Source organism: Fopius arisanus, unplaced genomic scaffold (assembly GCF_000806365.1).
Source record: "Fopius arisanus strain USDA-PBARC FA_bdor unplaced genomic scaffold, ASM80636v1 scaffold00039, whole genome shotgun sequence".
NCBI classification, from domain to species: Eukaryota; Metazoa; Arthropoda; class Insecta; order Hymenoptera; family Braconidae; genus Fopius; species Fopius arisanus.
Window position 1 is genome coordinate 740920 of NW_011887778.1, and position 26773 is coordinate 767692.

General features: G+C 39.5%; 2 protein-coding genes across 6 annotated transcripts in view; one reads left to right on the forward strand and one right to left on the reverse strand.

Moving 5' to 3' along the window:
* twin (CCR4-NOT transcription complex subunit 6-like twin) overlaps window positions 1–26773 on the reverse strand; it is a 287376-nt gene that overhangs the window by 81123 nt on the left and 179480 nt on the right. Inside the window, exon 2 of one of the 5 annotated variants that reach the window (XM_011304863.1) lies at window positions 5799–5838. The exons of the other annotated variants lie outside the window; for them this stretch is intronic. The gene's annotated coding sequence lies outside the window, so the exon portion shown is untranslated. The remainder of the gene's footprint in view (window positions 1–5798; window positions 5839–26773) is intronic. 5 annotated transcript variants of the gene reach the window in all.
* LOC105266570 (uncharacterized) lies at window positions 17338–20091 on the forward strand. The gene is made up of 6 exons (XM_011304848.1): window positions 17338–17455; window positions 17514–17607; window positions 17832–17958; window positions 18424–18640; window positions 19291–19584; window positions 19755–20091. Exons 1-6 carry the CDS (start codon window positions 17441–17443, stop codon window positions 19980–19982), a joined length of 975 nt encoding a protein of 324 aa, XP_011303150.1. The 5' UTR covers window positions 17338–17440; the 3' UTR covers window positions 19983–20091.

A 26773-nucleotide genomic window follows, 5' to 3' on the forward strand; every position in this document is an offset into this window, starting at 1 on the left:
CACTCCGATTTAGGGGGCGATGCTGAAGATTCCGGGGAGAACATTTAGGGGAAAGTGCCCCATTGAAAAATATATTTCGAGAATGTGTATGGACTAATTCATTTTTTTAATGATCAATTTGCATATCACGGCGGTATTGATTGGAATCAATTTGTGGAATTTCAATTTTATTTTCGTATCACTGTTTTTTATGTGTTTTTTTTTTTACAGAATTTCCGGAAAGTCTCGGGGAATGTGCTAGTCATAAACGTAATCGGTTTCCCGGATAGGAAACACGTGTACATAAATTCACGAGTGACCCTATGTGCAGAATGTCGAGGTCCCTTCTGCAGGTACATGGCATACTATCTAAATGGAAGTTTATACGAAAGCTCTCGAAGTGTGGGTTGTACCCGGGGTCTTGCAGGGCTGACTGTCAATATTGGGGGGACGTGACATGCCTCGCCGATGAACCACTCCACTAGCACTCGCACCCGCACCGTAATACAGCTTAAACTGAAAATAGGCCGATGGAAGTTACGGAAATTGCATCTCCGGATGTTGTCCAGAATTGAGTCGTGAGTAACTCTTCCAATCTCAAGAAAAAAGAATAGAATGTACATGTACATGTTTCTACTCGAAGGAATCGAAATTATTTAGTCCAAAAATTTTTTTTCACTCGAATTTTTTAATTGATTTGGATTTCCATTGTTTTATTTATAGTTCGTAATGTTTTTTTTAATTTGAAGATATTCAAGTCCTCATTGGATAATTAATTCAGAAAAACTTGCGAAACGATTTTAAAATATAAAATCGCGGTGAAGTTTTGCTAAAAATAGAAAGACGTCCAATTTTTTACCAAAAGGGAGGGGACAAGTATCCGATTTGCATGAATTTTTAATGAAAGCATGAATATTCAGTACCGAGCGAAATTGAATTTCGAATTATTTTAGCATAAATTTTCATCGAGCAATTCCTAAAGTTCCGAGTTTTCGCTCATCATAAAAAAAACATTGAACTTCTAATAAATACAGAATTTCTAAAAATTTCCAAGAAATGATTTCGTAATAAAACCAAACGATTACGCAGACAAAACACCCAAATGATTAGCACGCCTGACCATCACCCCAGGATTGATCCCATTACCGCCAAAATCAATACCTGCCTCCCATAACCATCTAAAATCACAAAGAATCTTCATTACCATTGTTAACCAATTCCCTTATACCTTTTGCTGGCGGCATGAGAAGGTAATTCGATTCGATGGGATTGGATGAATCGGTATCGACTTTCAATTTGCTATAAATGGCCATACGAAACTTCACATGGTACAAAGACCAACAGAAGAAGTCATAAAAAATGAATGTAAAGGAAGAAAGATAGAGAGGAAGAGAGAATAAAATATCATGTGGTATGCGTAATGGCACGCTTCGCAGGCTGGGATCCTGGCCATGGAAGATTGCACCACCATCGGGCCTCCCCTTCAGCAGATAATGATCTGGATATTGCTTCTGCGTACCCTGGTCTTATGCCGCATATCGACGACCACTGGACTCCCCCTCGCCCTTCCCCTGGAGTTTCCATTCCACCGATAGGAGCAATACCAGCCCTGGATCAGATAATTAGCATTCAACCAACCAAGATTCCAATGGCTTGAGACCTATCAGCTTAATCTTTACCACTGAGAGATGAGTCCCTTGGACCTGGTAAATGCCAAAGGGTTTGTACTTGTCGATCCCGCTGATATTATTCACCCAAGTGTACCTGACACTACATTCAATCCGCTGGGGGATTGGTCGGGATGGAATGAATCTGATTCAGTGACAAGTGGCATTTGAATAGCTGTCATTGTTACCAGATGTGTGATTACTCGTACAACGAGGGGATTGTCTTATTTGCCGTAAACACGGTATGGTGGGGAAGTTAAACGGGGAAAACTGTCAGATGCGTTCGATCCCGAGTCCATGTAAATGGGAATGAATAATTAACGGTGGAGGGCTGTATAATAATTATTCCACGCTCATCCGTGCATTGCCAGTCACCGATTGAACGCAATGGAATATGCAACGAGTCATTTGTAGGGAAATAGTCTCTAGTGTAGCCATTCTGAGGGATATAACGCACGGGTGTATCTCTCTTTTAACTTTTCACTCGGGGCTTTGACTCGATAAAGCTATTGAATATTCCACGCGGGGAGATGTCTTGGGTTTTTTGATTGTGATTGATGTGAATATGAGTGCGGTATTGCTGACTTGTTGTCAAGGTTCAATACTGGAATGATTAATGGAAATGTCGATGATGACGGATTGATCAGGGGAAAAGTTCATGGCCTGTAATCAGAAGGTTGCAAGGGATTTTTTTCACTCGTCATGTATATGATGTCTCATTACAGATCAGGTTCAGGGGATTTTGATAAACTGACTGCATTAGGTTCGCAGGATCTGAACCGTCTGGACCAGATTCAGAATCAGATTCAGGCTGATATGATCTGAATGAATATCAATTAGACTTGCAATCAGGTATGAAATTGGTAAAACCTGAGGATAGCATCAGGTTCGCATCAATTGTGCGATCAGGCCCGCCCCCAATCGAGCTTCACTCAATCTTCAATCTAAGATCTGCCAATAATTCCTTCCTTACGCTGTTATTCCTCCAAATGGAACCAAAGAAATCAACAAAGGGAGAATAATGGGGAATATGGTAGCGAAATAAATTGGATCTTGTTGGGAGTGGTAAAAATGCTGGTCGTGGGTACGCGATGGATAGTGAACACAAATCATGGCCGGGTAAAACGTAAAAATTTAGCGGTACGCGCCGTGGCCCGGTCGAAAGAGAAAAGATTTTCTTGATAGAGCTGCCTCTTGTCCAGATACAAACGTACCGGGCTTATTACCACGGAATTTCGTGTCACACGCGCGGACAGAATTTTAATTAAACGTGAATCAAGAGAGAAACTACATCAAGATGGCCCACAGATCATGTGTATTCCACGAATAACGGTGAATTTCGTCGTCAGTTTTTTATCCCCATCGACTCTGAGAATTCTTTAATTACCGTTGATTATTCTGAAATAAATATTAACGTTTCCCCTTTTGACTGAAGTCATGACAAACGGAAGTGAAACAACAGTAGCGTCATAAATAATTCTTTCAACACCAGTTTCGCGATATAAAATCACTTTACAATCTATATCATTCTCCCATGAAGATAATGATTTTCATTTTGCAAACGGAGAATTGTCCACTCCGAGGTATTTTTAATGACCAACGGCAAGTGGAGATATAAATTCATGAGGTTTCGATATAATTCCCTATTAATCTGCCTTGCATGAGCCCCGAAGCCAACGGCAGCCGTAATTCATCGATGCGATCTTAATTGAGCCTGGCAATTACAATTCTTAATTACCACCGTGATTCTAATGGGTGTTTATTAATCCAGATTGACAAATGAGAAATTCCAAGGGATAAAGAGGAAAAACTGAAGAAAATGCCAGCGGCGGTGTAAAAATTAAAATTTTCGAATTGAATGGCGAATGAATAGAGTGGCGAACAGGTGAAAGGAATTACCATCGTTGCGACGTAAATTCCTTTTAATCTGCCACACTCAAGTGCCCCATGAGTCACCCCCCGAGGGAATCCATCATAAGAATCGATTCACCCTCACACCCAGAAAACGAATACGGAGCTGTCTCTACCGTGCGATGGATCACTCCGATCATTTTCTCAAGATTAAATCCATCTCTATTTTCTCGTGGAATATGATATTTTTCACTGATAAGAAAATAGCTCGTATCTCACCCAATCACTCCCACCGCTGGGCCAGAAAAATAGGGAAATTGAGAAAAGCATAGAGATTGAAATTGCTATCTAATAATATTTTCCATTAATTCATTCACCGGGGGATTACCATTCCCACCGAGAATGGTGAGAATAAAAATAGCCATTCAACCAGTGGAAAAATTTGATATGAAGATTTTCTTGAGAATTTATTCTCACTATTAATCCCAATCACCTCGAGAATTTTATCAGTGACACTGGTGTATTTTTCGCTGGGTCTTGGAGGGAAAAGTAATTGCATCAGTGACAGAAATATTTCTCAATGAATCGTTAATTCTCGTATCGCTCAGAGCGAGGATTCCTGGGGGGGATGGTGGGGGAATTGTGAGACCCATGGAGAAGTTAAGTTGTCGGTAGATGGAAACACACGGTGAGCGGTTAGTTGGCCGTGTTATCACGACACATGGATCGTGGCATGCGCCCACCTGCGCACATTAGCTTGTCTCCGGCCTCGCCTCCAAGGGTCCAATGTGTATGTGCACAATTGTATGCCTAGACCATGGGACATTGACTGTAGAAAGCGAGATACGATACCGTGGAAATTATTGCCACAGCGCAGCGTTGGCAATTTTCACCAATTTTCCGACCAATTGCTGGCGCACATCGTGATTAAAATTTCACACTTTTACAATTAATTCATCATCATTCAATTAATTAATCGGAAAGGATTTCTGCGGTGTCGAAAATTGACGACAATTCTTGAAACTTTAACTGACATAACTGAAAATTTAAGATGAAAGTCCAAAGTGAGGATATTGTTTTCCAACTTGATTAAATGCCGCGTTAACTAATTTGTCTGTTATGCGATCGTTTCGGCGTTAATTGGGATGTCTGGGAATTTGCAAAATTCCTCATATCAGAGTAACTAAATGAATCTAAAGAGAATTTGCGCAGAATTACGCTTTCAACTCGGGAATGGCGACGGAGGAGCTTTCCGTAACCGTTTGCGCAAGAACTTTGAACGACAGAGAGAGGAAGGTTCACGTGGAAGCCTGGGGACCAATTAAAGTCACTTAGTAAATATACGTCTTGAGATGGAGGGAAAAGAAGTTTGAGTACGAGCCGAGACGGTTGAGACCGGGACGACAGGTAATGGGTGAAGTCTATCCGTTATTCTGCTTGGAAGTATGGATTAATTATCGTCGTTGCTGGAATTGTCATCTTTTCTTGACTCTCGTCAATTTTTTCGGTTTTGCTATGTCCCCCATGTCTGGCTGATCCTCTAGAATCAATTGAAATTGAAAAATCTGATCATTTCCTCGATGGTGTAATCCAACTGGAATTTTTCGTCCGTACAAAAACGAAAACGAATGAAAGTCCGGAAAATTCAGACTTTCTTTCGGAATTCGCGAATTAGTGAATAATTATTGCGGATTTAGAGCAAATTTAATCGAATTTTCGAATATTTATTTATTTATATTTTCAACTACTGCCCTTCGATGTCAGAAGGCACGACAATCTGCCTTCGAGACACGATACAAATCTCCCAGTGATCCACTTACGTCACAAACTCCAGTACCTGTACTTGGTATTGCATACAAACCCAAGCATAAAACCCTGGCGCGTGAGAATTGGGATGGGAAAACCTTGAGAATTATTATCCATCGTATTTCTCCATTCACGTCACTACGCTCCAAGTATTTGCATTGCCTCGATTATTTCCCCTCCTATTCCCTCACCCGTTCATATCCATTTTTTTTATTTTCCCTGTACACGTGAAGTATTGTCCTCGTCAATTTCTCGTTGTATTCAGGTAAGACGAGGCAAAAAGATGACGGTTTACGTAACCCTGACGTTTAATCAGCGTAAACGTCACGCCCGTGGAAGTGCGATGAAAAATCGGAGAAATATTGTGAGTGAGAATTTCATAAAAAATATATATATATGCCGTCAACGTTTGGCGGGGGTATGAATTTTATCGATTCACCAATGTATTGAAATTGTTGAAATGAAAAATGAGGTGAAAATATCGGATCAACTCACCGCACTGGCTGGGAGAAATTATTCAATTCTGGACACGTACCTGAAACATTCGAAAAGAGAATAAAAATTATTTCAATCTGTCGAATAAACTCGTAATTATTATACATTATTTTCCCATACACCTTTCGACGATTAATGTCAGGAGAAATTAATAAATAAATCCTCAATTCAATCAAGCTTTATTTTTTTCTTGTACTCCGATGAATTTATTGGCATGAATTCGTGACCTTAATAATACATAATAATTTTTTAAATTGCATATTTTGTTGCTTCTGCGGTGAGATTATTTTTATCAATTTAATGATAATCTTTTAGTGATGATATCTCGAGTGGTGAGGGGAGAGGGGCGCGAATTATGGGAGAAATAATAAAAATCCACGGGGGAATATATATTTAATCTCAGTACAGGGGTTGAGTACGTAGTGTTAGATATCCACGCCAGTGAATACACGAGAGTAACGTCACTAGTATCTTCTCGGCGGTCAGGGCAATTCGTTTCGATATCGGATCGCACCAGTGAACGGTATACCGTGCGCGATGCATCGAGTCGATATTAATATATCGAATGGTCCCGGTAGAGAAAACAACGGGTCTACGCAGCCTCACCTTGTTTCATTAGACTGTACATTTTTATTCGAGCCGATACTGCCTCGGATTAATGGATATTTTTCGTTTTATGAAAATGGCGGGTACTTCCTCATTAGCTGTTTTCCAGGATATTCCGGGATTTAATTAATTAAGTTATGGAAATGGTTCGGTTAGTACTCGCGGTCGCTGACGCATATTTTAGTGCTGGGAATTTTATGGGGATTTTTATTGCAGGTGAGGGGTTAAATGCGGGAGGAGTGATCGAGGCGGCTGATTTCATGTGGAATTGATTTTTTATCGCACGACCGGAGAATTCGTGGGTGAATTTGCGAATTGATTGAGAATTTCAAAATATATAAACATTGAAAATTCATTGAGACTTTTTATTTAGTTTATTTTCCGGGAAATAATAAGTTGAATCTCGGTGATTTTTAGAGATTTCCATTATAGCGGGGAAAATTGACTGAAAATGAATGAAAATATGAATTTTATTGAATTTTCCAATGAAAAAATAATACGTAAAATTCTTTTTTTTGGTTGAATTATTGAGAGTAATTTTCAGAGAGTTTGCTCGTATTAAATGAAACGAAATGCCAACTTTGTTGATGGTCAAGTTGAATGAGAGAAAGTCGTAAATTCTGAGAGCATCCCGAAAGGCTTTCGCATGTCTCAACGCAATATAAAAGATTTGACTGAAGTACACCATATCGCAGACGATGGACGTCGGCCAAGTTTTGAGATGACTTCGGTGGTGGAATGGAAAGCCGGAGTGTGGAGAGGAAAATGGGGAGGTTGGGTGGAAAGTGGGAGGGAAAAGCGACGTTTGAACCAAGCTCAGCCGGATGTCAGAAACAAAAGTCGTTTCCTCACGGTGAGGAGATGAAAAAAAAAAATACGGAAAAGAAAGGAAAGTAATATCGAGGGACTGCCGCATAGTGTGCGGGAGACATGAGAGAATATACATTCATGCAAGATGCTTGGTACAGATGGGTGGAGAATATAGACAAGAGGGAATGCCCTCGGCTCAGACGTCATACGTAGGTCCAGAGAGAATGTACTTGGCATCAAGGGGTATGTAATATGCATTGAAATGTTTATTCGCCCAACAAAAATCGCCTCTGGATCACCGATTTCCCAATAACCCTCCACCAACGTATACACCACCATTTTCTCATGAAAAATACTGGAAATATTCCACTGGAGAAAACGACAGAGAAAATCTCATCAATCCCTTGAATTTTTTTGCCTCACCCAATCATTGAATGTAATTCAAATTGATCGATTTGTCGATCGATATTTAAATACATTTATTTCATCATTTTAATTGGCGATTTTTCCGGATTTTCCGGGAACGATTTAATCTTTTGTGGAATTTAATTCTACATCGGTGAGGATTTAACGGTAATTGCTAGTAGATATTCAGAAAATTTCAAACAGTGTTGATCTTATTATGATAACATTAGTGGAGGTATAATAGCTCACGACAATTTTTGTGGAGGTAATAATCAATCGCTGGCAAACAAGCATTGTGAAACAATTCCCCCTCAAAAACCGTGTGGCTCATTCACGCTGCAATGCGGTGAAAGAAATTCGCGTAATTACGACAATACCAAAGTACATTTTCCGGTGGAGTAATGGGCGAGGACTCGGTAGACAGAGCGGAGCCTTTTCACAACATTACGGCCCCTCAGGTACTCGGTCTTTTTTATTTTACCCACTGATTACCGTCTTCTTTTTGCAATGTTTATCGTCGGCAATTAAGTCAAGCATTCTTGGAATTTTACACTGCAAGAATGAATGATCGAACGTGCGGCTATTCCATTGCACCGACGAAACGGTCAATTCACGAAGGAAAAATTATTTTTAATTGAAATTCTCGCCGATTTTTATTGATAATTTAAATTTCATAAGGATTTTTCATTCTGGATCGCCTCTGATATTTTTTATACATATACTGAATCAAAATAAATACTTCTATAAATCTTGTGGTCAACCAAAAAAAAATTTCTCAAGTTTTCATTGAAATTATTCCAAAAAAAGTCGGACGAATGTATTAATTTTTCCCGATTTATCCAAAAATCGTCACATTTCATTAAACAAAATGATCAAACTCCACTGAATATTTCATTCCCCATTGATGCCCCGAGAATACCCCAGCCGTGATTTTCCATAATTTAAATTGAATACACGTAACAGAAAATGTCCAGAAAATTTGCAACGGTGTATACCACCGGCGTCGACATCCCCCTGCGTGTTTCATCCACCGCCTGGCATTTTATTCTCACCGGTAGGAGGTGAAACGTTAGATAAAGCGGGTGGATACCGGGTGGACGGCATTACCGAGCTCTTTGAGAGGACCCCCACGTGGAGGACTCCAAGTGGCAAAACGAAGATGGAAAATTGAGAGAGACCGAGACTCGGTGAGTGCCGCCAACTCTTTATGGCCCTTACGCGCCAGCGAGCTCTTGGATTCTCCCTTGTGATTTTTCTCCCTCCCCCTAACTCCCCCTCCCCCCTTTCTCGTCATGTTACTGCAACCCGCCCTTTGCCGACCATTCTCCCTTTTTACCTACCCTCGGTGAAAGAACTTCAACAGCGATAACGTGTTAACGAGCCGGATGTGCGTTTTATTATTTTTTTTTCCCCCCCCTCCCTGCCCCCCCTGGAGAAAATAAAAGGACACGTTGATGGGAAATTAAAGTATTCCCGGTAGTCCCCCGTCTCGTTTCACACTTTTACATCCTCATGTTCATGCACGTGGTATCAGTTTGCGTGATAAAATAAATTAAGTTGAAAAAAGTCGGGAGGTAGTAAAAATATTGTACAACCTGACTAGAGTGGATATTTCAACAAGTTGACACCGGGGAATAGCCCGTTGTTTACCAGGAACAGAGAAAAAAAAAATAGTGAAAAAGGGTAGAGAAATTGTTCGGTGATTTTTTCGTATTTCCTGGTCTATTAAAAATTCTATGCATCCACGAGTGACTGCAATACTGAAAAGTAATGGTCGATGGGTACGTCGGGTGGTGTATCCCGAGTGTACAACCTGTCCTGGATTGGTCCTGAGAAGGTGGTGGGGTTTAGTATCACGGGATATGAGCGAGAGTGGATTTTATTTGCTGTGGCTGCTGTGGCTGAATTAAAAATGAAGAAGACATCGGTGAAATCTTTTTTTTTACATAAAATTCACGATTATACTGAGTTTTCACAATCAAGTATTTTTATTCCTCGAGATTTTCCATGGACTCACGTAAAATCAATCAACTCAAATGAACTGAGATAAAGCTCTTCCCTTTCATCCGTGGATCTGTATTTTTTCTTTGGATATATAATAATCCCAGTAGTAGAAAGCAATTTCTCCGTGAAAGAAGAGACCGAGACATTGAATCCCCGGTACATACAAAAATCCACGGGAATATAGTAATTGAATGATTTTGGTAACACAAAGGAACTTTATATCTATTAATTTTGATAGCTGAAAAGAGTGAAATTGGCTCTGGTGAACTGACGTCTCTCAATTTTCTCTCCTGACGATGTTGAAACGAGAGACGTACTCTACCCGCACGCTCCAATAATCCTCACAACACAAGAGATCCCCTTTATACGTATTATCGTCGGGTAATTCACGTACAGAGTGAAGTTGACAAAGCTACCATACGAGGGGGTTATTCCCATTCCATCTCCCTCAGTCCTTGGCCCCTGAAATTTCACGATGTAACCCGTTCGTAATGGAGTACAATTGGCCATCTAATTCTGGGCCCATTGTTGGTGCAACCCGTGGGTTATACAGACTTCTATCAGCAACTCCGGCAAAATCCAGATAATACCTGCTCGTGTCACTGAGGGCACGATATATAGACTCGCTTATTTCCACCCCCTGCCCCACCCACGCCATCTTGTTCACCAGTTTAAACATGTGCGATTGAATGGCAGGGAAACAGAATGACGAACTCAATTCGAGAATTTCAATTGCACTCGGTCCAACAAATGAGACATTTTTTCTTTTTTATCACTGATTTTTTAGTGATAAATTGGGGAAATCAATATTGCGTATTTAAAAAATTTTTAGTTTCATTATTTATGGAATTTTTTTTGTGGAATTGTGGACCGGGTAAAAAAAATTGTAATCGGAATATTTTTTCCGGAAAAAAAATAAATAAATAAAAATTTCTGGAATACTTTTCAGAATGTTTTTTTATGAAACACAAAAAAAAATTATAAGTTATTTTTATTAAGTCCATCCATATAATTATTAAGTCAAAAAAAAAAAAAATTTCCAATTCCCATATGAGAAAAAGCCTGAAGTTCGTCAAACAGAAAATTTCCGTTGTTCCTCTGTCAGCTCTGAATAAAAGAGAGGTCATAAAAATCGCATGAATCATATTTACGAATACAGAAGAAACTCGGTCGGACATGTATATACGTTTTGCACCTCATCATGGATAAAAATATGAATATCCGGCGGTGCCGCCTCCCCCAGGGAATTCAAACTTTTTGCAGAGTGGCAAAGCCATCGGGACTGCCTTCCCCCAAGACTTTTTTTCCACTCTTCTCCATCCATTTCTTTCACCTACCCAACTATTCCCATGTTTTTAGATTTTTCTTCCTGAACAGTAGCCATTGTTTCCCATCCCAATGGACTCCTTTTTTATCAACTAAAGTTACAACAATACCTTGACGCCCAAAGTGTGTCTGTGGGTCACGGGTGAATTCCCCAATTCCCAGAGCTCCTCATGATCGCAATGACTCATCACCTCACGCCCCCTGACCGCTGGTCAGTTTGATAATCAAGCGAATCGAGGCGATCCAGTTCTTTTCAAATAATCCACCAGTTCCCTCAGTGGCAACATCTATATCATAAATTATATTCAATCCTCCTCAGGGCATTGAGATTCTCAACAGGACGGGGACACTCTTCACAGAAGACACCAGTACCACACCCTAATCATCCTCGGGGCATCAAGAACTGGAGCACTCGTTTTACCACTATTTCGTGTCAGCCTGAAAAGATCACGATCATGCCCCGGAACGGAACAGTTTATCAGAATAAAAAATCCTAAATCCAATGATGTCCTAGAAATTTTGGAAGGATACCCTAGACGAATTTCGTCGCTCTCCGGAAAAGGTTGAACAAGGGATCAGGTCCATTGACTCCCTGTCCCACTTTCCGCAGTCTCCCCCAGACTTCAAAATAATTGCACTACAATTGTATCTCCCTCTCCCCCTCCCGCCCCTTACCCCTTTGTACCGATCTTACATTAACTCGCGGATAAAAATAATTGCTCGCGTGCAATCCAAGTGAACGAGCCAACCCTAATTTACGATCACGGAATGAGGGACGAAAGGAGATAAAGTCCGAGCGGTTGAATTCAATTTGAGACCCCTCAGGATCGTCCTCCCGGTTATTGTTATAACTCTGTTCTCTTATTCCCATTGCATCGTTCCTCTTTTCGTTTCACTTTTTTTCGAGGATCGCGGGTCTGCACGCGACTCTACGTGATTGTTTTACAGCCGATGCCAGGGGTTGGCCTCGACCGACCAACTGACCCACATTAACATCCAAGACTGTAATGTTGCTGGACGAATTTATTATTCCCTTTGCAAAAACTTTACCTCCAAGGACACTAATGCGAATCAGATTTCATAACTTTAATCCAAGGGACGACTCGGGTGATTAAATATCACTGGCAAAAAAAATAAAAGGAAATTTATGAAGCAAAAAATGACATACGTAAACTATATATAAATTAATTAACAATATATGTACATTTTTTAAAAGCAATATCATAAACTGAAGATTATGATGATTATTTTTATTTTTTATTGGAGAATAATTTTTAATAATCAAATTGAATTTCAGTTCACCTAGTGATTATTTCGTTTTATTAATTGATCTATTTGATGGGAGATGATTAGATCGGAGTAAATAATTTTTTCAGGTGTTAATTTATCGGTGGACAGGCTGAGGTGCGTGGACCGGTTTTTTAACGCGACACAGTTCTACTTGAACTGTCGTACAGGGATAAAAGAGGCTAGAAGCCTAGACGATTTCCGGTCATCAGACACGAGCACCAATCTGTGTCACGGTGGGATGATCAAAGCACGATGAGAGCCAAGAGTGGAAAGACAACTCGACTTGATGAATTTTTCTTCTCTCATATTCGGCGCTCATTCATTTTTCAACTCCGGGTCTTGAGGAATACTTTTTTTTTTTCTCAACAATCAGGAGTACGGCATCTCGGGCACGACTGGTGTCCCAGGTCTGACCATCGCGAGGATGAATAAGTAGGTCGTAAAAATAAATAAATAAAGGGGGTATAATGAAAACAAAGAAATCCACGTACCGCTAGCCGAGCGTAACCGACGCCGTGACACTCGCAATCAGAGTCTAATCACTGAGTTGCATCGAACTCTTTAGTTTTGCTTATTCTGCACGGTACAAATTGCCCTCGGGGAACAATGGAAGTGTTATCAGGAGAGGTGAGTCACCCAAACAGTTTATATTTTAGAAATAAAAATCATGATTGAAAAGTTCAAAATTAAATGACTCCTGAATTCAAATTAGCCGCCGCAGACAACTGCACCAATGAGGAATGAGCGCGACAGGCTTTCGAGATATCGATTATCTCGATATGTTCAGAAGAGACCAGAGAATAAATTGATATAGAATATCCCATATAGCAATTTTTCCATCCATCGAAATGACTAATCACAAATATAAAATAAATATGTAATAATAAATTACATCGTTGGGGTAGATAATTTTTTATTAAATATCCCTTCAATGAGTAATATTGTAAATTTGAGAGAAAATGTTGAATTCTCTGAAACTTTCGGTGGCGCTTAGTTGAATTGGATATAGTTCTCATAAATCGGATATTTATTTCTCATGTGCTTTGATTCAACAGAATGAATAATTTTTCGCTGGTCGAATTCAATAAATACGTTATTCAAAACACCTGGAGCGAAATTTCCACGATGAGTGGAAGCTTTATTACGTCATATTTGGATAAAAGCTTTCATTCAAAAGGATTGAAATAATGTCAAATTGGATCAGATCCATTGAATTCGAATGAATAATTTTTCGGAACGTACCAAGCGGTAGGGTAGGACAACGTAATAATAATCCGTGGATTTTTATCATAATTATTCCGGCGAAATTAAACTCTATTCACTGTACCGACATTTCTGTTTCATTTTTCCCTGAAATGAAGAGAAATCAAAAAAATTCATTGCATTTCCGGGAAATCCGAAATTTTACCGTTTTTTTCTTTTCCCTAAATGGCGGTCATTCCATTTTATTTTTTAGATAACGATCTTCGGGGCTGTCAAAATGGTTGAAATCCAACAGCTTACGACATCTGAGCAGAGGAAGTAAAATAAGAACCTTATCTCTAGTCAGAATTTTTTCTCGTGTAAAATTCAAATTGACCCGCCCTAACCTCGTGATTGAATTTCAAAATGATCGCTTGCGGTCCTCTCTGCTTTGTGTTCTCGAATGAATAAGAAACTTGAGAAAAAAATACGCTTGAAATTTAAAAGCAAGACCATTTAAGGAGACCATTGTACCCTGACCACAGAGTACAAACCACCGACGCACAATAACTCGGACGAGGGTAGATCGTTTATCTCCCCAACGGACCAATAACAGATACGATTATCGTTTAATCTCGAATGGTCGTAGCGACTCAACCGAGACGGAGCCTCTCATTTTCCGTTGCAATACTGACGTCTTTGATCTCCCCAATAAATTTTTATTCCACACAAATTGTCCAATTCAATTTACCCCAATCGAACAAAATTTTTCAACTCGTATCGATGCACCCAGCCAGATAATATCTGTCAATATTTACCATTATTTACGCGATTACCGATTTATCGCTGATTATTTTGGAGAAAAATCCGCGACAAGATTGTCCAATTGTTCGGTAATTTTTGTTGAATAAAAAAATTAAACATTTTTTGCAGTGATGAAAATAGTGCAGGGGTGATATCAAAGACTGATAGCGGGACTATTCGAAATTAACAAAGTTGTTTCATTCAGTGTACGTACCATAATTCCACATGCAAACGCAAAAGGCTAAACGAAAATACAATCGCGTGTCCCTGCTAAATGAAAATGCGAATCAACTGACAGGCAGAGGCCCACGTGTGGGCCAATTTTTCTCCTCACGAGATCCTCACGATTTGCATTGACCGATATACTTAAAATGCCTTGTTACCCACCCCCTCATGTCGCCCCCTTTACCACCCACCACCCCTTACACACACGAGTCGATGAACTTTCCAAGCTGCTTACCATAATACCCGCGAGACCGCACGCGACGTCCACGGATCCATTTTCATTACAGCGGATGGTTTAAATTGCTTAATGCGAAAGAGAAAAGAGCGAGAAAACAGGGAAAAATGGATAATGCGAAATTGAAAAAAATTAAGAACGCCTGGAGACGCGCGTGTAATTTGAATAACTTCTCTCGCGAGGAACGGAGGAATTTAATGAGAAGATACCGAGCAATCGTTTAGGGTCGGGGTGATTAATTTTTTGGGGATTATATGGGGTCATCATTCTTCCAGTGTCACCAGAATTTTCACTCCACCTCTCCCCGAAATATAAAACCGCTTTTTCATATAAAAAATTTGAATTCACGGAACGTGCAATTTTTACTCAATAAAAAATATGAAAATCCATTTGTCTTCATTTTGCTGAATGATGAACAATAAAATAATAATTATAAATAATTCCAACAATAAAAACCGGATCAATTGAATTAATTTTGCGAAATAAATGCTTCTCTTTGTGGGTAATCGTTAAAAATGAGAAAAAAAGGGCTTTAATTGGATTCAAGGGTAAAAAAAAAACCGACGGTCAAATGCTCTATTAGGCATTCAGTCATCGGAGTAACTTTCTCCAAGCGATGGCCAAGGTGAGCTGAATTTGGCAATCGGCATCATTATCCACTCGTTTTTTTCCCCGATTGTCCTCGAATAAATGATTAAAAAGGGGAGGAAAGGGGGAGGACGAGAGGAGGGGGTGGCAAGTTCTTGTGCGGATGCACGTATTACAGTTCCGCTTTTTACCGAGTGTCTGTAGGCGCGTCCACAAAGAAAATAACAAAACCACGGCCTCAGGAGAGCATGAAGCAGACGAGTTAACGGTATTATCCTCCCTCCCTCCCCCTCCACTGCCCCCTTCTTTGGTATTACAAGTCGACCCGATTTCCTGACCCACTGTGTGTATTGCAAATGCCATTAACTTCTTACACCGGATGCGTAACTCGAGCATCTTCACTGATAAAAAAAAAATCGAGTGATGGGATCTCTCGAATGAATTCATCGGCGTGAATTTATGATCGGATGGGTACTTGATACGTCGTTATTGGGGGTAATCGGGAGGATTTGTACGTGTGCAATTGCCGTGATTGCACGTTATTTCGTGTAATTAAACGGATTGGTGTAAAGATTACGCGACGCGGAGGAAAATTACTCGCACGATGGAAAGACTTTCAAGTGGAATTATTTGCGGGGAAATTTTAGTGATTTTTTGTTGGGGATTTTGGGATGGATCGGTGGGGAGCTGAGGGTCCTTGGAATTATTGATAATAATATAAATATATAATAATAATTAATTGTTGGATGAAATTCGTAATGAATTCTCCGTTCATTCAGTCATCGATTTAAAAGAAAGTCGAGTCGGCGTTTTTTTTTTTTTTTTTTTTTTTAAGTGGGAAGACAAAAATGCTTGGAAGCAGGAGCAGTCAAAGCGACTGTTTTCCTGAGTTCCGAATCTAATCAAAATTCAATTTCACCTCACCGTTGGGCTCAAACTCTTGAAATATTCAACAACAGCTCGGAAAGATTTGATCTCATTTCAACACAATCACTCCTTTCCAATTCATTAAAAATTAAATTCATTCCGACGTTCAATTTCCGTAATCCAAATCGGCGATTCAAATATCGAGGAACAATTTGATTTAAAATTCAATCGAGTGTTACTCACAGTGAAAAAAATTTGTTGAACTCTAGAAACGAAATGAAATTTCAGAAAATAAAAAATGTCTCCTCTTTCCTCTTGCGATTGAATTCATTCTCAAAAATTATCTTTTTTAAAATGAAAAATTGTCCAGCTGTCGACTCGTTACGGAAACCCAGAGACAACAGAACTGATGAAATTTAAATAACTGAAAGTTAATTCATGTCCCCAGGTGGATAGTTTTTATAACAGTACAAAGAGTAATTTATTTTTTTTTCCAGCACAAGGGGCTGAGGGATTCAGCATTTTCAACTAGATTCAAAGTACACATTGCGACACATCTGGACTCGCACAAATAAACAAGACTCGAGTTTCTAATTATGTTCCGCAAAGTTAAATATGTGCTAATTACAGCTTTCTACGAAATGTCGGGTGGAATTGCGTTGTTTTTCGCCTGTGGAGTAATTCAGTGAGTTACGGAGGTGAAAAGCTGATTCTTTTTTCTCTATTTTCCCCAGGTGCCTTTGATTATTTATTGGACGAGAATAATAAGGTAGCCAGCACTCGGCATTTTGTATTCCTCTGGATTAATTCCTGCAGCCCGATGCATCATAAATAATTGATCCGCTCCTCGAGTCGTTTTCAATACGCACGAAATTGAGAGGTGAATGTTTAAGCGATCGCATGCCTCCAGTCTGATTCACCTTACGTAACGCCGATTTATCGTGACCGTAATTACAGTCCTGGATTAATTATTAATGATACGTATTCGGGGAATCGGTTGCCAGTGAATTTTTTTTTAAATATCATATTTTCTCCCGCTGCCAGGAAATGCGGATCCAGTGGCAGTTCCAAGAGATATTTCAGAATTTCATAATTAAAAATTCATAGCCATTTTTTTTTCTCGAAAATACAGTTAACACCTGTCGAGAGATCGATATACCTCAGTAACTCGTCAACTTCAGGTGAGTTAAATCCATTTCCGGAACTGTCATGCATCCAATGCGGTAAATAAAAATATTTCAATTAAAAATTCTCGTAACGACTTCCAATAAAATGAATAGAAAAACGTAATGAACCGATAATGGGAAAATCCAAGGTAAAATATCGTCAAGTGACAGGTAAAAAATAATCTGAAATGAATAAAACGATTACAGAATCGTGAATGTAACCTGAAAAAATGGAGCTCAACCCGAAAATCGGCACCCGGTCATCGGGAGCCCGCGTCCAGGACGATATTCTCGACGAAAGGTCAGTCCAGTACATGACAGAAGAATAAGAAGAATGGAATATCGATGAAAAGAGATATTGAAATAAAAAAAATGGAATAAAAGTGCCACTGACCATCGGTCGGTGGCTTCGGATGACCAGATTAAAGCGATAAATCTATTCCGTCGGTTTCCGGGGGCAAATGCAATAAAGCCAGTTCGACGATATATATCTGTTCACTCATTTCCTCTTCCCTCGGTTCACAGTCGAAACATGGAGGTCCCACGGTGAGGAGGTGTACTGTCCCATTTGCAAGAAGCCAGTAGTTCCGGTTGTATTGGAAAAACGTAGGAGAGTCACGAGCTCGGGTTTCGCTGCCATTTGTCTCCTCGGGTAAATCGTTATTACGATTTTCGTGTATCAGGTAGAGATGCCTAAGACAGGATAGTCTCAATGCTAACGATTTTTGACGTTTCACGATTTTTTTTTATTTTCCCTTACCGATAAAAAGAAAAAATCGCGAAAAATCACTCCACATTTTTAAATTATCAAAAAATTCTCATATGAAAATAAAATTAAAGATCATAACCCGAATTATCGATTCTAGGAATATAACACATTCTGACCCTTTGTTTTGTAGAAATACTAATTTTTGTTATCACGCTAAAATGAAATAATTGTAATAAAATCGTGGGGATCGCGAGAATTTTAAGGAAAAAAATGATATTTAATTACTGAATTGAAGTGTATATTTTTAAAATGCAACGAGGCCTAATTGCAGCCCCTTGCTGTCAGGAATAGGAGCCATTCGATGAGCCCCAATTGGAATGCGTATAGAACCCTTTGATGATATTCCAGGTGCTGGCCATTGTGTGCTGGCCTGTTTCCATTGAAGGCTGATAGTAGTACCCTGGAGATGCGGTGCCCTGTCTGTAGCTATCAGTATCGTTCCCTCCATCGTGTCAAGGAGATCTCACCGTCAAAGGCCTCATCAACATCGACACTACCAAATACCAGAGACTCACACCATTCCCTGAATACACAAATGAAAACTCATCCTCAGAGAGGCGATGAGGTCAGTGAATAACCAAAATTCCCTGCTTGGCAACACCTGTAACACTCGGATCTCTGAACATATCGGCAGCATCGTTTATGAGATAGCTCTTCTGGGGTGCTGTCGTTATTACACGTACATAATATGCATATAGTACATTCTGACACTGCACTTGAGCGAGTACACTGGCCGGTATATATATTGGGTAAAGTGAATTCTCCCCCTGGTTTTCTCTCGATATTCAACTTTGTATGGTAAATGTATAACCTGACACGCTTGTTCCGCGTTGCGATCCTATCTCGGGAGGTCCCTCTTTTCTACACTAACGATACTATCGAATACAAATCGCATATGAATTTATAAACATTCGTCGAGGTAAATACCTATCGTTTTTCCCAGGTTTATGGTGTTTACATTCCAATTTTGCGGAAATGAGAAATATCTCTGCGAGATTGGAAAATCATTTTTTCATCATTTTTTCATAATTTTTTCATAATTTGTTCATCATTTTTTCATCATTTTTTCATCATTCAAAAAACACTTTTTCCATAAATAATATGAGTGAATCTATAAATAAATTGATTGGGGAATTTTATTCGAAATATGTTCTTTGATATATTTTCACTTTCTTTAAATTTTTAGTGATATTTTTTTTACGGACTATTTCGCAGGTAATGGAGAGAATGGAGTTGGAAATTGACGGGGAAAAAAATAAAATGGGTAGTGCATCGGTTCGAACCCATCACGCAATCGATAGAATCGGTAGAATTGATCTCGTTCAGCCATCTGATGGATGTGAATGTCTCGAATCGACAGACATCAGTGGAAAAGTATCGTCCTATCGACTGGTGGAGCAGTTCGAGTACTACAGACATCAGCATAATTCATTTCAATCCCCAGAGTGTGGATTTTATCATCACCGGTGCAATCAACGATCCTGTCCTCATGACACAAAATTTCCAATGGTTACACTATTTAAATAAATAATTCAACTCCCTAGATAAAATTTAAAACCAAAATTTGCAGTTCTCCTTGATTTTTTCTTGAGATTCTAAATTTCGAATGACGAGATCCCCAGGGATTCTAGTGGAATTTCAATAAAAAATCCTGAAACTCAGTCTAAAATTTTCCGCAGCCCCTGAGTCACGAGGAATCGGCATTTCACGCGATCGAACATACTGGCTATCACGACAGCGGATTGAGGCGGATAAACTCCCTCGTCTTTGACAGTAAAAATAGACGAGAGTTCACGAGTAATGAGGATCGAGGATATAATCACATCCATTGGACAGGCGATGACTGCAGGATTTCTCAGCCTGAGAATACATGTTGTCAGGGCAGAGTCCGCGGTGGAAAAAAATAAAAAATCACGATAAAAGCTTCAAATAATTCAATAACTCAATAAAAAATGCAAAGAAAATACCAAAATCATTACGAGAACTTGCCAAACTTTACTGGAATTCAAATAAAATATTTGGGAATAAAAAGACTCACGTGCAAATATTCTGTAAGAATTTTTATTCGAAGGCGGAAAAACTCGAGAAAGCGATCGGGCAATATTTTTGTTCCAAAACGCGAGGCAATTAAGAACTTGAAGAGAAAAACAACCCCAGTCGTCTGGCAATACAAAAGCCCACGAATTTATCGAGACATCGGCGGTAGTGGGTGCTGTCGAATCGAGTGCCGACTCGTCGCGACAACGGGGCACGTAACAGGCATAAAATGATGAAAGCAATCTCAGCGCTGATCTCGCAATGCCCACAGCCAGAAAGAAGACCTATGAAGGAGGCACCGGGAACGAAAGTAGAAAGAAAAAATAGAAAACAGTGTAATAGGGGAAGCGTAAAAGGAAGGGATAGTGTTGGAGGGCTATGATGGCGTGGGCAACGTGGCTTCAACCTACCGTGGGATCGGCGGTTTCTCTCAACCTACCGCCGGCTTCACTGGGTGGTGCAAAAATAAAAAATGCGAATTGAGAGAAAACAGAAAGCCAGGTAAAAATCACGCACACCCATCCATTACTGTTGATAAACCCGGAATTTTCCAGATTTTCACGTTAAAAATCATGTGTTCCACGAAAATCAGGAAATTTACAGTTTTCCACAGGAAAATTCACAGCAGTTTCTATGATTCATGATCTCGAGAGTTAATTTGAAAAACTGGGGAATTGATGTATAGCATTTTTTCATTTTTATAGATTTTTTGCTTGTTGGAAAAAAATCAGAAATTTTCTGGAGTGATCAGATCAATTAAAATGGCAATTAAATTCACCTCAGATGAGTAATTATCTCTGCTAATAAGCGTGAGCAGCAATCAGCAATTGACAGATCCCTGATTAAAATACAAAGAAGAACTTCAACTATTGATCTTCAAATAGCCGACAACCGCTTCCGCCAATTTGCACTACCTCATCATCATGAAATGATTTACACGTGAAAAAAAAAATCACGAGTATACAATTACTGATGAATTTTCATTCGTCATTCATCTTTATGATTGATTAGGTTGTTTTCCATTCATAATTTATTTTTACAAAAAGTCCGAGCGGACTGAGATAAAAAATGATGGAATAAAGAACAAAGGGACACCTCATGGGGGAGCAGTACTCAATTGTTCATGTCGGTATGTTTATAACAAAATACTGTATGATTAGCATTGCGAAGCCGACGAGTCACTGGCGATATGGTACAACACAGAGGTAAATGTCAGACTGTAACAATATCTCTCCGAGAACTGCTTCAAGTGAGTGTGTACTGTTACTCCACTTGCAATCAATGCTGACTCCTGGGGATTTCACCGGTGCCATCTGCCATGAGCTCCACAGGAGAGAAAAAATTCGCTTGAATTATTTCGGAATGAACAAGTCAACAAAACTCACAAAATATGAAGTTCCGAGGAAAAAAGTACACAATACTCAATTTTTCATTAAAATAAAAAAAAAATTTCGAATTTTAATGAAAAATTGAATTGATCATTGAAATATCAATTAGTTCAACGAGTTGATTGGTTTTTTTTGTTCACTGGTTTAACGGATCTGTTTCCTCGGAAGTACTTCCAAAAGTTCTCAGTACAGTTAATATTCCATGGATATTGTCCTCAGGGTCCGGATCCCCCGGGGATCTCTTCCTCATGGACACGAGAAACTCCCACGAATGAGCAAATGCACCGATCAATACTCTGGAATTATTAAACCACAACGAACCACAGCGTCGTTTATTAATTTTATGCTGTGCATTTTTTTTTTCTGGTGAATCCATTCTTCCTCGGTTGAGAATGCGGCAGTCAGAGGGGGATAATCGAGCCCACAAAATTCATTAACCGGAAAATCAGACTGTTTAATAGAATACGTTGGCTTGAAAGTGGCGGGAAAATAACGGTAATGGAGTAGAATGAAAATGAAGGAACGGAAGAATCCGTCGCGCTCGTAAATACAGAGAATGAGAATTCAGAGAGAAGTCTCTCTTGATGAATGATATCGAGACCTCATGCGGGTATTATTGATGCTGCTAAAATTAATTCCACGGGGTATTAATCATTCCTCCGCAAAAACCACTTTCAGACTGTCAAACAATAGCTTTTTAAACTCCAGCGACAAATAACCAAAAATAGATATGTCAACAGTAGATTTACTATTCGGCCAATTTTCGAAATAATTGAATGCAAATTTTCAGTGGAATGCGAGAGCAGTGGATAAATCCCCACCAGAATACAATCCCTGCACTCCTCAAACTTTAACACACCCGAGTTGATATAATCCCAGTGAAAATCCACGAAATATTAATTGGGCTGTGAGTTATAGAATCCGAGTAAACCCCAAAAGTATTTGAACTCGGGTTTTGGTGAACTGCAACGGTAGGCACTTACAGATATATACCAAAGTGGATTGCAGGGGCACAGAGGACCAGTGCTTTTTGCATTTTAACCCCCTTGTGGCAATTTTCCATTTGTGCTTGGGTGAATATACGCCTTCAGGCTGTTTCAAATTACCCGGAGTGCCTCCTCTCGTTAATTCTCAAACCGCCCACGCATGAACGAGCCCAGTTGGCAAACTCCATTAAAGAGATTTCAAATTTTTTCCAATCCCCCCCCTGAAAAAAGCCCACTCCGATACTTTAATTAACCTGAAATCTCGGGTTCATCGAAAGTGTTTTGATTTCAAAATAGTTACTACCCAAGTACTTGATAACGAGATTATTTTTAATCGGATACAAACTTTATTTTATTTTATTTCTATTTTATTTATTTATTTATTTTTACTTTTTCAGAGGATCTCCTGGGAGATATAGGAAATTCAGCCGATGGAGCGTGAAAGGCACGTACGTAGGGGGAAATTACACGCGTTAAATGTGGAACGGTAAGTGGTAACTTACGATAGCACTATCGAGTACTTCCTCAAGGTGGATAACCACTACGGGTGCATATACATACAAGGGGGCAAATATCGTGCCTCAGAATTGTTCTCAGGTATATTCCTACTTCGCATTCACTCTTACCCTGGCTCTGACATCTGTCTCTTACTCTTAACTTGATACTGTCGTTGGTAATGAGTCGGAGCTCCTCCGTACGGTTTAATTAGAAAACCGAGCGGTGCAACGTGCCACCCTCAAGTAACACTGTCGCCTATTCTCTCGTTACTCTCGGTGCATTCATTTTTGACGGCTGTCTTAACCGGTGGAATGCCGCATTACGAGAAAATTCACTTTCCCATTTGTTTTCTGGGTACTCGGGAAATGGGGGGAAATTTAATGAGAAATATAATTGGAGTTTTTTCGGGGGAATCAAACAACTGAAAATGTTGCGGGGTTCGCTATTCAATAGGTGCACACGGGTCTGTTAAATGAGCAGGTTAATTGGGTTTTTTTTTTATTTCAATTGTGTACCACTGGAGCGAGTTCATTAGTGAGTTTTTGTGGACATTTCATGAATTTTTAACCGTTTTTGAGCATTTTTGTGGAATCGGAGGCCAATTGTGCGAGTGGAACTAGTCGGTTTATTTTGTAGGTGAGTTTTTTTGGAATATCTCGGAGTATATGGGAGATAGCAATATTTTTATAAGGACCTCTTTTGTAGGACGATATGAGAGCTGCAAAAAAGGAATTCATCAAAATTTTTCTATCTCCCTCAGATTCGGAGATATACCTCGAAAAGGCGATTACCTAAAAATCGATTGCGATCTCTTCGCTTCGCCCGTCTTATTCCAATCTGCCTTTATTAAATTTTGGATTTTATTGTGGAATATGTAAAATTAAATGAAAAAATGAATTTGTTATTCTGTTCGTAATTTGTTTATTCTCTTGCTGGTTAATCAATGAAAATTCATTAAAACTTACGGTTTCGTTTTTGAATAGAGGCAGTCGGTTTCCATCAACCGCGCAAGTTAATTGAAAAAAAAATTGTTTTAGATGTGTACTACAGGGCGCACTTAATAAATGAATTTTTAATGAAATGCAGAATTTCACGATATCGGTAATTGGTGGAGAGCTATAGATTCCAATTACCGTTTTCATTCGATCATAAAAAACCTCATAACTCACAGAGATAAAAAATAGTATGAATTACCATAAAAAAACAGTAAAAAAAATACTACACGTCCTTCAATTAAAATTATTTTCTGACAATCTCTAAAAAATCGGGAAATTAAATGATTTTCAAATTCCGATTGCTTTCTATTCAATTTTGCATTAAATCTTGAAATCATGAGTTCATCTAATTAATGTTTCTCTCCAAGAAACTTTCGGACATGCAGGTAATTAAACCGTGAAGATATTTCCCGGTGTAAAAGTCTGGTAAATAAATAAAGCAGACACGATTTGAACATTTCTTAATTCATCGGATGGGCACGTAGAGGAAAAAGTACGAGAGTAAACCGGGAAACGACTGCACCAGCTAATAAACCCCTCAAGAGATAGAGAAAGAATAGAAATTATTTACCATCAGAAGTTTATACAAGTCCGAGTGCACGGCCATTGCAATTAAGTCCAGTCGTAAAATTCCTCCAAAGGAGAAAAATCTCCAGTCGTAGATTGGGTAAGAGTCCCAAAATTTTGGGTCTCTCGGGTTAAATTCTTGGCTTGGCATCGAGACTATAGAGTTGTGGAGTTGGCGAGTGAGAGTTAAACTTTAACACACCTCATTTTTGGGATAATCGATTTTCCGAGACGTGGGGTACAGGTTTTACGACGTATTGGGATTATATCACACTTAACTGCGTCATATCCCTCGGGTTCACAGAGCAATTGAACTCTTCTTACCGACCACCTCACGATGTCCCAACTTCAGTAGTTTCTCGACCAATGATGGCTCCCCAGGACAATACGACCGAGTCGCAGTTTCATTAATCAAAAAGCTTTACTGCCAATTCCTTCAATTCCCACGGATCTCACGCACAATAATCGTAAACCTCCAGTCCTCGATATAAAGTCGAAACGAATGGATGAAACAGCGGAGGGATATCGGTGAGGGGATGACTGAAGAAATCATTAAAAATTGTTGATGAGGCTTTTCTTTTTTGCAGTTGAAATGGAATTTTAACGGTGAAAAATTTTAAGAGGAATTTACTCGCATCGGCGCAATGATTCCATTGAGAGAAAAAAAAATTCTCCTGTCTGACTCGATATTTGCACGCACGATTTGGAAAATTGGATTAATACAGAAATTCGATTGTGTCCGGATAACGGACTGTGGATCCCTTCCCCCACTTGGTGTTCCCAGTTCAACCGATTTATAGCCCAAGTACGATGAGGAAAGCGCATGTTTCGCATAATGCTACGAGAGATGTTGTTCATGAGAGGAGAGCCTGGGATTTGCGCGGGTTGAGGCATTCTTATTGCGTGTATGGAACACTCCTGGCACATTTGCAAGGACGCAAGAAAGCACTCTGGTATATACTTGCATATGTACGTCTATAAGTCAACACAGATGGGAAAGGAAGTTGGGAGAATTTATTCGTGGATTAGAATTTACCGGGGACTTTACCAGAATCTCCTGAACAATCATGCGCCACTGTTTGTCAATTTAATTTTGCTAATTTAGAATAATTATTGATAAAAAAAAATTCCAATTCCCAGAGACTGGAATATAATGTCTGTAGCAAATGTCGAGCGATGCCGAAGCATAAAAAAAAAAACTGGAGAACCTGAGAATGAATTGGAGGAGCAGAAGAAACAAGGACACCCCCTATTTATTTTCCTCATTTCCCCCGGTGGTGGGTGGGAATTAAAGCCACCACTTTGATGAACCCCCTGGTCTTTCCTGTTGAGCATTAAGTCACAAAGATCACGAGACCGGGTGATTTGGTACACAAAAAGGTTCTCAAACATTCTCGGGGAAGCCGAGCAAAGGTCTTTGAGTCTTCCCTGAAACGGAAAACTCAAGCTGAAGATCCTAAAAGGGCTTCCGCGGCAAATGAAAGGGGATTTTTTTTTTCTCCAGATATCAAAAACATTACGACTCACAACCACAATGGCGAAAGCATTCTCCCGAGGCTGCGAATCTCGAATGAGTGCTGCGGTGAAGCTGCGTCTGGTGCAACAGAGAAGGAAAAAGTGAAGAGAATATCTTGTGATGATTCAACATTCAGTGCTGTTAACGAATCAGTTGTCCCTCTCTCGAGTTTCTCCACTATTTCTCAACGCGTTATCATTATTGAAACAATTCTCGATGCGGGAGTATCCTCGAGGTTCGTTATTCTAGTCCAGTTGAAAAACTAGAAAAATCACGAAATTACTTTCTACCCTACCTCCCAAAGCCACCCCCTCGCCCGCCTTCGCCTCCCCCAATCGCCCCCTCGACTTTTCCCACTGTAGCCCGACGATTCCTCGTTTGGAATCCCAAGGGGTCGGTAATTAAAAGCACTCGAGGTACAAATGGAAAAAAAAGAGAAATTATACAACCCGAGGGACAAAAAAATTATTTATCCGAATTACATAACTTTTTTTTTTTTAACAAATACATAGAGGAGCCGAGCAAATTGGAGGACCACGAGTGAATGATAAAAATTGTTAATTGCTAGAGATGCGAAATTTTTTTTGTCGGCACTCGTTAAAAATATTCAATTGGGTATTCGCAATTTTTTGTCACTGCACGCTGCAGATTCGGAATGATAAAATTTGGTAATTAATAAATTCGTGAACAATCCATTTTTAAGATGAATTA

Coding starts and splice junctions, on each gene's coding strand:
- LOC105266570 (XM_011304848.1), top strand. Junction 17,959..18,423: donor GCTGCCATTTGTCTCCTCGG/GTAAATCGTTAT, acceptor ATGATATTCCAG/GTGCTGGCCATTGTGTGCTG. Junction 19,585..19,754: donor ATGACACAAAATTTCCAATG/GTTACACTATTT, acceptor AATTTTCCGCAG/CCCCTGAGTCACGAGGAATC.